A 15,237-nucleotide genomic window follows, 5' to 3' on the forward strand; every position below is an offset into this window, starting at 1 on the left:
TATTTATTGCATGTACGCTTATGATATAATTACATCATTAGTAGTCAGGATCCTGACCACTAATGCAGCTTTATATCATTAATGGATATTGTATCATTAATGGTTACTACGACGCTTTGTGATTTGGGTTCCATTCAAAATAGGGAAACATAATTTCATATAGTTACATACATTCACAGTGTAAAAAGTTTTCAAAAATCTTTTTCTCATGAAAAGGTAAGTTATGGTTAGTCGTGTTAATGGGTATTGTAGATTCCAGTTCATTGAAATCATGGTGCTGATTATTTTGAAAACCTTTTTAAGAACAGCAGGGATATAATTAGTCATGATAATATGCCAGCACCCTCAGGTAGTACAGATGTTCAATCCTTGGACAGGGATTTAGGATGGGATCAAAGTTTTACCTAAGAATTCAAAGAGAAAATCTTTATAACTCATATTCATAATAGCAGCAGGGCTAAGATAAGAATTTCACAGATTTGGTAGAATGAGCATTAACTGTAATCAATATAATCATGCAAATATTTTAACCTCCTACCTGTTCAGAGTTAAAGATGATTTTCTAAGATATATTGTATGTATGGCCAACTTAGCTGTACCCTAGGACAGGTACCCTCAATGAAGTTTTTAGTATTAGCAAAAGGCTCAATGTTTATCATGTTCATGCTTATAGTTTGACTGCTTGATGTCCAGAAAAAACGCGGAAGATTTTGATGCCCCCGTTGTCGGAAATTTCTTTTTTTGGGGGGATATAGTTTTTGGTATATCCAACTGTTTGTCTATTTGTCCACATAAACTTTAACCCTGGTCATAACTTTGGAATGGATGGTAATACTGCGTTCATATTCCATTTGTATATTCCTTTCTTTTCATATCAAAGTTTTTGGCCTCTTGATCTTTTGGTTTAACGTACTTTGGCAAGCTTTAACCTTGGCCTGACCTTTTTGAATGGTTGGTGGTAGCGCTTTCATACTTTACATGTGCATTTCTTGTGACAAAACCTTTCTTTGCGTATCAAAGTTTTTGATTACGTGTCCTTAGAATTTGACCTACTTTAAAAAAAATTAACGTTCAGTTGGCCGTTTCTGCCATACGGGAAAATCAGTGTTTCACAAACACGTCTTGTTGAAAATTACATTAATTTTAATGATTTTGGCCACACCCCTACGATCCCGAGGAGAAATAGTCTATGAAATTCAGAAGTTTGGTTCCCTTTGACCCATAGATGTAATAAAATAAACTTGGTTGAAATTGGTTTAGCCGTTCCAAAAAAAAGAAGTTGACCGACGGACGACGAATGTCGAGGGAGAAAACTGACCATGTTTCATCATATGAATGAATAACTGAAGATATAATACAAAATTAAAACACGGACCCCTGGGCATACCAGAGATGGGAATTGGTGCCTGTAGGAGGAGTAAGCATTCCCTGCTGACCGTCTCAAGTCCCATATCTTGATCAAGTAAACGGAGTTATCCATTGTCAAAATCAGTATGTAAAGAACGGCTTAATGATTCAACATGTAGACAGCATTCGACCTACCGACAGGGTGTATTTACAAATAGGATCACCCCAAACATTTCAGTCCCCGGGGTAGGAATCTTCGATATCTCAGAACCTGATGTTTATTATCTTATCACATATTAAGGATATACCTCAGACTTGGAATTCGGAATCTAGAAACAGTTTCTTCACAGTATTAATGACAAAAGATGAAGATTTCCGATTGTACCCGTGTTTGTTAGAATTAGACGTACAGAATAGTTTCCCTGTCGTTGGGATGACAGTTCACTATTCAATAGTGAACTGTCGTCCAACTTTTGAAAGGGGCATGGACACGGTTTGAGCTGAAATCTTTTAAATTTTATGTTTCCATTTCCAATGTTTACAATGCTTAACTGAGGTAGCAAAACATTGAATGTCGGTTGTCAAGTTACGAGTGAGTTACAGAGTTCACAATTCGTTGTTATGTAAACAAGGATCGTGTCATGTTTTTTGTTATATACTATTAAACGTTTCATTTAAAGCAGATTTTTCAAATTACAAGTTCATTCTGAACACAATTGAACAGTTTCTAGTGTTTGCCACATCTCATTTTGTTTTAAACATGATATTTTTATCAAGCAATCTATATGTAAACAAAAACGTGGCACGAGCCTTGTTTACATAACAAAGAATGCTGTGTGCTGTATCTCTGTTGTAACTCAACAACTGACATTCAAAGTTTTGCTGACCATTAGAAATACCTTAGTTAGGCGTTTTAAATATTAAGATTGGGAAAATAAAATTTGAAAATGTTTAGCTCAAATAGTGTACATATCCCTTTAATGCCGTCTCGATTTGCTCATTTGTGGTTCGTATTAATTTATAAACTTTAGATGTTTTCCTGGACATTCCCTTAGCATTTCTCTTTATCAAGTAAAACTTCGAAAGAAAAAAAGCAGTGCCCTGTATTTTGTCACACGTTGTTTTTGACTACTTTACGACTCAAACCTTTGACTAATTTGTAAATATATTCACTTCCTTAACTCCGTGTCATTTAAATAAGATATCTCCTTTTTCTGATTACATAACTGTACTAAAGAGACAGTGAGAAATATGCATGTATCTAATTAGCTTATATAACAACTTCAACAAATGTGCTGTTATAAATTTCACGCACTAAAAAATTCAAAATATGCAGTTTTTAATACATGACGTTATAATAGAGCAGATGGTAGCTATTTTCCTTAAATCTTATTATCAAATGAAACTTTTACTTTATTCTATCAATTGACATGAAATACAATTCTATATTTTTCACATAAAGAAAAGGTTTTTACATCTTTTCTTAAGCATCCTGTATTCTGTTAACCGACTTTTATTCACGACAACTTTATTTCGTGATTTACTTATGAGGAACTGGTTCACGGCAACTAATTTTCGCGACCAAAGAAAATCTTAAGTGTACATGTACAAGAAATATTATACGATACACGTATAGTCAGTTTTTAAATTGAGGTAAGCTACTGACAAACAAGTTGATGGTACAGGGATTTCAACAGTCTCGATTGAAGTCAGCATTTCGCAAATTCTATGGTCGTTATAACGATCTACTTCGTCAGTACAACCTCGCATTGGGTCAAATGCTGTCTGACGTGTTTCATACCGATTGTTAAGCCGTTCTTGGCACACTGATTTTGACTGCGGATAACCCCGTTTACCTGATCAGGATATAGGGCTCACGGCGGGTGTGACCGGTCAACAGGGGATGCTTACTCCTCCTAGGCACCTGATCCCACCTCTGGTGTGTTCAGGGGTCCGTGTTTGCCCAACTATCTATTTTGTATTGCTTATAGGAGTTATGAGATTGATCACTGTTCGTTATCTTCACCTTGCATTAAAGATCTGGTTCGCAGCGAGAAATATTCGCAATGAAGTTATTCTTGCAAACCTCGCGTATGTACAAGGCTTACTAATCAGCAATCATTGAAATCAAGAAAAAAGATATTCTATGAATGCTCTGAATGAAGACAATAGAAATTCTTCCAAACCATGTGAAGCATTTTTACTGGTAGAGATCCTTATAAAAATCAGAAATGCAATGTTGGAAATAAAAATGTAGCACAAAAATATGAAAAGTTGTGAAACCCCATGGTGAGTATGTCGCTTGTAAAGTGCATTGGAAAATCTTGTATCTAATAGACCAAGCTAACTAGGCGGAAATAAACAAAGATTAATTTGGGATCCATCACTCAAACACACAATTTGTACAATTGTATGAACAAGCATTCTGAGAGTATTGCAAAAGCAATGTATGTCTCCTACCAGCGCCCCTATTCATTAGAGGGATGTCATAATCTGCAAACCATGGAAAATTGAAAGAGCAGGCGGATATTAATTATGTAACACCACGAAATATCATTATTTCGATCTTTTGTAAACAGATGCAGCAAATCTGATGTACTCGATTACAAATTGGTATGCCTGAAATTTTACATGTATCTTACACAATAAAAAATACAGAGAACCAGACAGAGTGTAAGAATTAATTCAGTCAACCATGCGACTTAGTTTTACAATTTCTGTTAGAATAATTCAACTGAAATGAAAGTAAAACTACTCATTCAATAACCATTAGAATAGTATAGATTCCTAAGTTAGTACATGTTTCACACCTCGAACAAAAGATCTTTGCGTGTACGAAATAACTTGGTACACCCCAAATCCAAGCTTCATTGTTGGGTAACCGTGCCTTTGTATGCCTAATTATTAGACCAAAAATTATCAATGATTGGTATAGTAACAGTCAAGGGAACAGGGGCTAAGCCCGTTTGGGTCCGAACCCTGTGATACCATACATATAAAAAGGGGTCTAACTCTGACTCAGATAAAAAACTCACCACTCGCTTCAAATGCCTAAAAAATCTTAAATTAAGTAGGTTATGCGTAATTTGCCGGTCTCCATGTATAGATACTTGCATGCCAAATTTCAAATTACAGGTTTTTGAAATAACAAAGATATAGAATGTACGTCATCGTTCTCTCGATTTCACTTCTTTATTTTTACTAGGACATTTACCGGTCCAGGTCACAGAGTCGTTTCTCGCCTATGACAGCAGCGAAATTCAGACTAGTGTGGAAGATTTCGGACCGGTCAATTAAAATAAATGCCTCATCAAAGGGCGACCTCTCTCTCTCTCTCTCTCTCTCTCTCTCTCTCTCAGGTATTTATTATTCCCCATTACTAATACTTAACAATAGAATAGGATGTGTACCCACCATCTTGTGTTCGGGTTTCAGTCACAAAGTAATACATCCAGCAATCTATCATTTGAAACAATTTAAAAGACACAGGGACCTTTTTATATCACTCTATCAGCATATCTAATCCATTTTAATGGTCGCCCAAATAGTCTGTTTTCAAGATCATTTTCAGAAACGATATCTAGGAAACGCATGAAAGTTTTTTCTATCATGCCCGAAAATGTCCAAAACAATAGTTTTAATAAGTTCCTAGCTTAAATTCATTTGAAAAGACAGGACAGACACTCTCGAAACATGGATGAAGATATACAAGCAATACACTGTTATCTGCAACGCGTTGCGTATACGTTTTGTGGTAATAACATCCCGAGTATATATTACGATACCAAAATATACATCCGGTTCGTATTTTCTATAAGAGATTAAACTGACAAGAAAATATTTCTATGAATATCAAAGAAATTGCATGAAATATAGAAATATTTATGAACAATATCGCATGCTTCAAGCGACTTATTCCGTTATACCCTTTCTCTTTTAATTCATTTGTTCCTCTTTCATATGTACATGTATAAATAACCATTTTAACAAAAGATGTGCCCTAATTATCATAAATATTATTTACGAAATTAAAATATTACCATCATGCTATTATAGCATCTAACATCAAGACGTTGCAGACAACGCTCCACAGTAAAATCCCCGATTTTCTCGTAGAGCGTTGAAGATAAAGCCCTTCTCTATAACTCACGCGTTGTACGCGTTGATTTTCATACATCGGTGGTTTTACTGTGGACCGTTGCATGCAACGCGAGATCGGTAAAGTTGGCTACTTGTAACTAGCTACTTGAACCATTAGAAATTAGCTACTAGTAGCCAGTTACTAGTAGCCAGCTACTAAAAGTAAGAAAAGTTAACTACTCGTTGCCAGCTACTATAAAATATAAAAGTTATAATTACTGATAGCCAGCTACCAGATAAAGGTTACTGAGTTTGAAAATTATTACCTATCAGGTTTATTTCTAAAGATGACGAGGTGTCGTATGAAATGTTATGCTCAATTTTCCCCAATTACATCACTTTGCAATGCGAAATACCAATAAACGTTTCCAGCTGAGTGTTTACTTTGAAAATGATTCGGATTGAATTCAGACCTTCATTGATTTGATACAACATACATTTTGAGATATCAGATACTTTTACAATTTGATTCGAGTTACCCTGAAATTTCAACATTTGTGTGAATACGGTAAGGAACTTTGTGTTTGTGTTAGATATCTGAAGAATTTACGACTATATATATGACAAGAAGTGATATAGAGTGTCTTGATACGCCACCAATTTTCAGATATCTCTCTTCAGGAAATCAGCTACTTACACATTAGCGGTACAATGGAATTTCAAGATTTGAGAGAATACCTGAAGGAACTCTGTGTTTATATTATACATGTATGTTAACCTAACATACAACGATACGTATGGCGAGTAGTGATATTGGGTATCTCGATATGTCATAAATTTTCAGATATCATGCTTAATTAAGCTACTTATACCTTTTGATTCCAGGTATCTTGAAATTTCAAGATTTTCTTTGGTAAATATTTTAAGGAACTCTGTGTTTGTGTTATATACATGTATCTGACTAATTTACAAATATTCACGTGAAGAGGACTGTCATTAAGTATCTTGATATGCCATCAATTTTCAGATATCACGCTTAAGGAAATCAGCTTCTTATACCTTTTGTAAAAGTAACTAAAGTCCATATCGCATCGGCAGATGTCTGTTGTGACTTAATCAAGGTAGCTCACTACATGATATGACACAACTTCACAAGATGGCTATTCAAATATTTTGTGAAATTATTTGTATTGACAGTTTTGTTTTGTATATTGATGTAACTCAGTGGATAAGGTATCGAGTTACTGAATAACAGATCCTGAGTTCAAATCATCCAGTGTCTTTTGTGTTACATGTATTTATTAAAATCCACCGTATATAACGTCACATTCGAGGAGTCGTCACTGTGGAGCATGAGATTTGAGCCCTCATGCGACATATTACAAATTGGTAAGATTTTGTGTAAATTACATGTGAAATGTAAGTAAAAGGCCAATATAATAATCAAGAATCATGGTATCGGGATATACAACTCTCTATCAAACAAATCAAGTAGGCAGAGAGATGAAATGACCTAGAAAGATGGGTTTAAATCATCAATATCACCTTTGTAGACCTACTCGTGAAACGCGAACGAAGTGTTTGAGGTTTTGTTTGTTTGTTTTGATGTTTTCTGCCACACTCAACAATTTTTCAGTTATATGGTGGCGCCCAGGTTTTATTGGTGGAAGAGAGAACTCAGGTACAATGTAACTGGGAAGAGACCACCGACCTTCCGAAAGTAAACTGGGAAACTTTCTCACTTACCGGCGCGAGAGGGATACGAACCCGCGCCGACAGAGGTGAGAGGCCGTGTGATTTTGAGCGCAATGCTCTAACCACTCGGCCACGGAGGCCCCTAAGTGTTTGAGGTAAGTACGGGTTTCTGAAATTCGATGACAAATATGAATGATCAAAATATATCTACCACACTCTATGCAATATGATGTTTGAAGAAATATAGTGTAGTTTATGAGAAAATTGATCTCATACTCGGTGATACTGCGTTTTCTCCGCATCGGAGCCGAGCCCTCGTGCTCCACAGTGACGACTCCTCGAATGTGACGTTGTATACGGTGAAATCATGCATGAATTTTTCCCCTCCAAAATTGCAGGGAGAGGGGTTGACATATGTACTTATTACATATCATCATATCTTTCCTGATTAGATCATCTCGTGCTGATTTCATAAACTCCTTCAAGGTAAATCTAATCAACATCACATCTTCTGTAACTGTTACAACTTCTCTGGTGTAACGGTTAGAGAACATGATTTTAATTAGATTGCTTTCAAGATGTATTGAACCACCTTAAATCGGTCCTCTCGTTCAAACTGCCTTCCTTCTATTGTAATAGAAGAAGGTACAGGGGGTAAGTACAGGATAAGATCAGAGACGGTCAAAATTTAATGTTTTCAATGGTTGTAATTTAGTAGTTTTAAAAAGGGTAAAAATATGATAATTTAAAGAATGATCAGAAAACTTGAAGGGTTATATATATATGGCTGTTATGTTTTAAAATTTATATTAGCTACTATCATTAATAACCCTGAAAAGTTCTCAAGATGTTATATAACTGGGAGAGATAATTGTTTTAAGGTAATTTGAATAAGAGCCACCGTGGGCCGTTCGTTAGTCTCATCGTTTTAATTCTCAGCGAAGTATGAAGATTCGAATTTTTCTCTTTTCTTTTGTCTTCGTACAACTGGGTCATAGACGATTTGCTTTCGCTGGCGTACTGTATCCTAAAGACAATATATCTAAGTCTTCGGAATTTGACGATCTGCAAAGTTCTGAAAATGAGAGTGGTAGTAAAAGTGAAATATCCGAGAATGTGAAAGGTAAGTAAGAATTAGTTCTGGTCCGGGAAGTCTTGCACGTGCTTTATTATATACAGGTGAAATCAGCTTAAGGAGGAATAGCACGCCAGAGAAATCTGATAGGGATGAAAGTGGAGGATATGTATAGCAATATTGTGAAACTGAAAAAGTTCCAAATTTACAATGTTAATAAAAAAAAGCAGTTTTAGTAATGAGTAATCGGGAGGGGGGTGTTGTTAGACTGGAACACACGAACTACAGATGCAGTCGTTGATACGTTAACTACTAAGCTACCCAGCGAGACGATAATATATAAGGAAATCAGCTATTATGGCGATGTATTATCCCTTCTTAAACTTTATTCTGAACATGGTTATTCACTTGATGAACCAAAAAGCATGTTTTCTCTCACAATCACGGCTTATTGAAATGAAGTGTATGACTTTACTACTGTAACATTTATTTTACAATAGCTCAAAATACTGCAAATTTATTCCACCAAACATGTTATTGTATGTTTATTCTAGATTCTGGACCCACGACTAAAACTGTACCTGATCAATACGAGGACGATGGTAAGCATTAGTCACTCTACAAATATTTAAAAGTTTGATGATATATAAGATAAGGACTAAGATGGTGGAGAAATAAGGCACGAGAAATACAGGGCTATTGGAGGACAAATCATAGAGAGTGAGAACTCTTAAAGTCAAACTGGCTTGTTTTTTATGCATTCCCTAGTCAGGCTTCGGGACCATAACACTCAGCTAGCTCACTTTTGTGAAAGTGAGACGGAATAAGTTGAGGTTAGAAAGTGATTTGTTTTACATCTCGAAAGTGAGCTCGTCTGTTTTATGGCCCCGGAGACTGGTCCTCAACCTCTGCAACATATCGGTATCATACATTATGCCTTCATGGATATGTTTGTCTAAATTTCAATGACAGGAAAATATCAGTCAATTGACTAAGATGCTGTAGCTATTGATGAGTGAAAATCATCCTTAGAAACGTTCATATTTCAAGGATATGAAATTATTTTTAAGATGCTAAATGAAAGGTGAAGATAACGAACAGTGATCAATCTCACAACTCCTGTAAGCAATATAAAATATAGAGTTGAGTAAACACGGACTACCTGATATACCAGAGGTCGGATCAGATGCCTATGAGGAGTAAGCATCCCCTTTCGACCGGTCATACCCGCCGTGAGCCCTATGTATTTTGTTAAATGTGTTGAAAATTTCATTTAATGTATATAATTGTAGACTTATAAACATACAGTTATACTCTCTCTCTCTCTCTCTCTCTCTCTCTCTCTCTCTCTCTCTCTCTGCATTGTATACTAGTAATGTGCAGAGGTTAGCCACTGGAATTCTGATATCATCTTTTTACATTTATGATAAGTATAATGAATAATATAACATTATTCATTATACTTATCTAAATAAAAGGTAACAAATAAAACCAGAGAAATATTTCCACACAGTTTCAACAACGTCGCGAAGTAGGTAGCGGAGCTAGTGGAATGCATAGGCCTATATCCATACGCGAGCAGACGCCACTAGAAACATTAAAACCTGTCTTCATTGTTGCAAATGACAAGTAATGAATTTCAATACAGATCAAACAGAAAACACATATATAATGTGAATAATAGACTATAATACATGTACATGCACGTACGTGCTTGCCTCTACATGTAAATGCACTATCTCTCGTACATGTAACTGAGTAACTAGCGAAAAAGGCACAGGAGTTATCATCTAATTTACATACATATACATGTTTAATTTTTTTGGCTCAGGTGAGCATCTGGACTGTGGGTCTCCTAAACTAGTATTTCATATGTTACATTAATTTCCAGTATGAAATAACAGAATTTGATGAAGCATAAATCCTGCTAAAAGGAGTTTTGGAAAGAGGGTTTATCAGAATTTAATAATAATAATAATAATAATAATAAGACCTTTATTTAACCAGGATTACATATTTAGCGATAACGCTAGTTTTCAATATGGTCCTGCATATAACATACATACAGACAAATATTAGTAAAATAAACACAGATTAAAAGAAGTAGAATACATATAAACTTAAGAAATAATTATGAATGTAAGATAAATAGAATACAAAATGAAGCTTAAAAAGTATGGTGATAATCTCTAAGATAATTTCTCTTAAAACACGCAACACTCGTTGAGTTTCTTATGTTTTGACTCAAGGCATTCCACACTGTGCTCCCTGAAATGCTGAAAGATCTTCTATAATATTCTGTTTTTGCCCTGGGTATATACAAAATATTTGAATAAGAATTTCTAGTTTGCCTCTGACTGACTTCTGATACATATTTAAAAACATTTAAATAATCTGGCATTAAACCATGTAAAACTTTATACACTAAAATGACTTTTCTATAGACAAAGTAATCTGATAGAGGCAACCAGTTAAGTTCTGTAAACATGACATTAGATGGTGTTTCAAAATTTCTGATGTTAAGAATTACCCTTGCAGCTCGTTTTTGCAATATAAAAAGCTTATTCACATTTTCAGCATTTCTTGGATTGCTCCATATAGTACAACAATATGTAAAATGTGGAAAAATCATAGTATTAAAAATCTTCAGCAGCGCATCGTTTGACATAAAATATCTTATTCTTCTTAAAATGCCAATTCTCTTGGAAATCTTGTTCATAAGTGATTCTATATGACTTTTCCAGGACAAAGTTTCATCAATAATAATACCAAGTAATTTTGACTCCTGAACACATTCTATGACATGGTTATTTATCACTAAATTTAATTTTCGATACTTTGATAATTTTTGTGCCGATCCAATAAGCATACATTGAGTTTTAGACAGGTTTAAGCTTAATTTATTTTCCTTAATCCACATTATACTGCGCTGAAGATCTTCATACATCTTTGACTCAATATTTTCCACTGACTTATCTGTTACATCTTGTGAAGTATCATCTGCATACATATTTACATGAGAATGTTTCAGTGCTTGTGGATAGTCATTAATATACAGGATAAAAAACAATGGGCCTAAAATAGAGCCTTGCGGAACTCCAATGGTTACATTTCTTTCCTCCGATAAATTGCCTTTCCAAATAACTCTCTGTGTACGATTTGTTAGATATGATTTAAACCATTCAAAAGTATCATTGCATATGCCAAATGACTTGAGTTTGTGTAATAAAACCTTGTGATTTATAGTGTCAAATGCTTTCCGTAAGTCTATAAAAATTACACCAGTAAGTTTACCTTCATCAATATTTTTAAGCCATCTATCTACTAGAGAAATAAGAGTACTTTCACATGAGTGTTTTGGCCTAAAACCAGACTGACAATCTGTAATTAGAGAATTTACTGACAAATACTCATAAAATGAATTAAAAACATGCCTTTCTAAAATTTTGCTCACACAAGGTAAAATGGATACAGGCCGATAATTATTAACTAGACATTCATCCCCTGATTTAAAAAGTGGTACAACTCGTGCCTTTTTCCAGTCATCTGCACAAGTACATGAAGATATAGAATAGTTGAAAATATATGCAAGAATATCACATACACTGTTTGATGAAAGTTTTAGAAGTTTGACAGAGATACCATCCAAACCTGTTGCCTTTGATGCAGACATACATTTTATCTCATTTTCAATAAATTCTGCAGTTATACCTGGTATTGTATAAGAATTTCAGCCGCTAATTGGCTCCAAGGATGAAAATGTCTACAGGACACCTTCACTCATATTAGAAAATAGGATTCAACTATTGATACTCTTCTGGGAAAGTGGATTTTGTAGAAAAACTTTTTTCGGCCTCCATTGGTCCCCAGGATGAAATTCCAAACCTTGTTGCGAATCTGTAGGACACCACCAATCATATTCCAAAGTATGTTTTGGCTACTGTGTAAAATGTAACAGTTGTATGAAAATGGTTTTTGTAGAAAAACGTCTTTTTTCGGCTACCATTTCAGGAGAGGTTTGAGGAAGAATATAGTGTAAAAGACGGATTGACCGGGATACATGTAACAACAATATTGTTGAAATATCTTTAGAAAGTGTGGGTATAATCATTAGAAGAAAATCCCCTACACGGGAAGGTGGAAAGAATATATACAAAGTTAAAAGTTATGGCATATACATACAACAGCCAACCGGCTAATCTCACATTAATATACAATTTACACATAATCGATGACACGGTAACCAATGGAAATGCGGAATTTGAAAATAATGTCATTATACTTTAATTGTATTCTTATGCTTCTTTTCCTTCATTAATGTGTATTACTGTACATTTTTCTTTGCAGTCGGTGATCTCCTTTGTGCATACTGCTATCAGATCCCCAATGAGGAAGCCCGTCTTTACTGCATAAGAAAGTATTGTGACGCAGGTGGATCAGACTTTTGAGCAAAGTGAAGAACAACTTTAGTATGCAACATTGTTTGAATGTGAAGATGGGATTTATTTGCTACTTTGATTTGTATGAAATAATAAAATCATCGGAAGGAAAGAGACATATTCAGTCATTTTAACCCGTGCAAGAAATCTGTCTTACATGTATTTTTTCTAATTACAAATTCTTTCAAGGAAATCAGCTAAAATTTGCATACGAAAAGAATACTTCAATTTGCAAAGCCAATGTCTACCATGACTTGGGGAAAAACGTTTGTAATTAATACACTCGTCTGTTGACATGCCTATTTTTATCTCAAGGAACAGTTATCTGTCACTCATACTAATGACTATGCATTTAAGAGAGAACTATGAAAGCAAATCCATGTGGCGGTTTGTGTAAATAATCATTTTTGTGCAAATTTATTAATAATCAAGTCATTCCTGCACACAGGTGAAACAGAAACATAAAATAGACATTATCCTTTCCTTTTTTCCTTAAAGCTGTTACAGTTTTAAACACACTCTGGCATTTTCGTCCTCACCAACTTATAAAATATCAAGAAAACCGGAGGCGTCATTTGATAGAGTATCATCTGCAGATTCATTAATCACCTTTGGCAGAGTGACTCTGACAGTTGAGACAAACACATATGAAAAATAAAGAGAAAGAAACAAAAATCGTACAGGGAATCATTTGAAAACATTGCTTTTCTTGAGAAGTTGGCTGATGCAAAATTACAAAGAGGTGTAACGGTTCAGGAACGGTGTTTGTGGTGTAAAAATGTAAACTGTCTAAAGCGCAGGGGTTGGGGGGTTGGGGGTGATTGCTGCATTACTATTTTGATAGCATTAGTGAATGGGATGAATGGAAGCTTGAAGTTATGAACATTGACTCTGGGTACTGAAGGACGAATACTAGTCCCCACCCCTCTCATCCCACTACGATTTAGGATTTTGAAGTTTTGTAAAAATAACATGCAGTGGTTTTTAAGATTAATTTGTGGTTTGTCAAGAATTTTAGTCGAGTATCACCTCGGGCTGCCCACCCCAAACACACACATGGCGACACATTTTAAAAAAAACCCGATGTTACATGCCTGATAAATCACATAATGAAGATATCATTTGTATTCCTCCATAGCATTAATTTTATATCTGTAATATGACACGAAGTTTGGCGTCCAGGATTCTTACCACCTACTTTGATTTCTCAAATTCATTTTCACATCTAAATTATCTTATAACAATCAAAGTCTATATTCAGTCATGCACATCTATCTTTCATTATTATTGAGTAAACAGTATTTAGGTAAAACTTTTTTATGCCAAAGCTACATACGTTGCCTTCAATGAAGCTAGTTTTGTCTTGTTTTGGGGGGGTTTTTGTTTGATTTTTTTGTTGTATAAAACAAACAATCTAGGCCCCATAACTGGATAGTTCACATACATCATATACATGTTGCCTCCCTGTATAAAAATGATAAAACAAAGGCAAACAGGTGGTCAAAAATATGTCACTAACAAGGTGTTATACTAGTGTGCTAACAAGGTATAAAACCTTATAGGCCACCCAAATTGAAGACAAATACTACACTAATCAGATTACACTAAGTTAAAGCATCACTTTTACTGGACACATGAAAGTATGCAAAATAAACAAATTAAAAGTCGGGAAAAAAGAAGGGAAAAATAAACAAGTAATAATGAGGAACATCCCAGCCCTGGTAACAGATGTAATTGTAAATCATAATAAAACTGTATCCTACACCAATTCGTAGCAAATTTGTGTCAAGAAACAATGTATAAATACATAGTATGTGTATTATATTTCTAAACAATAGATTTTAGCATAATTTTGTATACAGATATAATTATCTTATATAATTAATAGTAAGCTACAATATAAAGAACTGTGATAGCCCAGCATAAATAATGTCTCCTCAAACATGTGAAAATCAGTATATCAAAAACATACAAAAAATTTAAATTGTCACACAAACATACCGTATCAAACTCCTACAATCAAAGGTCGCGTGGTCTTGTGGCTATTGGGCGCTAGCTCTGTAACCCGGAGGTCCCAGATTCCCAGATTCCGGCGCAGCGTAAAAAACAAGATGCTAAAATAGGAATTAGGGGCTGTTCCGTTGCTAAGCGCCCGTTACGACAAGTCAAAGTGACAGGTCTTTCGGATCACGGTAGGCCATACCACGATGAATAACCCTCACAGCTTCAGCTTTGAAAACCATTTACAAAAATTGTAAGATCATTATGTCAACTGCATATAAAATATTGGTCTCCATCAAAGATAGAGTACATGCATGGAAAATTATACAATATTTTAAATATACACCTGTCGATCCACTGAAAGTTTGATAAGTATGCTATCATCTTCCGAATCTCCACGCTGCAGGGATGATTATGAATGTAAATGACAGTTCGCTTTGCCACAAAACGACCTCTGGCGGGAACACTTCCCGAGTCACGTATTTAGCTGATAGCCTACTATTATAAATGGCTACTTAAATTAATGATAATCAAATGAATACTCAGCAAACGAAAGTAATCCACGAGTCTTGTGACACTATCAATTAACGTAATCCATAC

At 34.9% G+C, this 15,237-nt stretch overlaps 1 protein-coding gene across 1 annotated transcript; it reads left to right on the top strand.

Annotated features, from left to right (window-relative positions):
- The first annotated feature begins 7,992 nt into the window (after window positions 1–7,992).
- LOC125681545 (uncharacterized) lies at window positions 7,993–12,748 on the top strand. The gene is made up of 3 exons (XM_048921691.2): window positions 7,993–8,245; window positions 8,752–8,799; window positions 12,545–12,748. Exons 1-3 carry the CDS (start codon window positions 8,068–8,070, stop codon window positions 12,643–12,645), a joined length of 327 nt encoding a protein of 108 aa, XP_048777648.1. The 5' UTR covers window positions 7,993–8,067; the 3' UTR covers window positions 12,646–12,748.
- The last annotated feature ends 2,489 nt before the right edge of the window (window positions 12,749–15,237 follow it).

This window comes from Ostrea edulis, chromosome 2 (genome assembly GCF_947568905.1).
Source record: "Ostrea edulis chromosome 2, xbOstEdul1.1, whole genome shotgun sequence".
In the NCBI taxonomy this organism is placed as follows: Eukaryota; Metazoa; Mollusca; class Bivalvia; order Ostreida; family Ostreidae; genus Ostrea; species Ostrea edulis.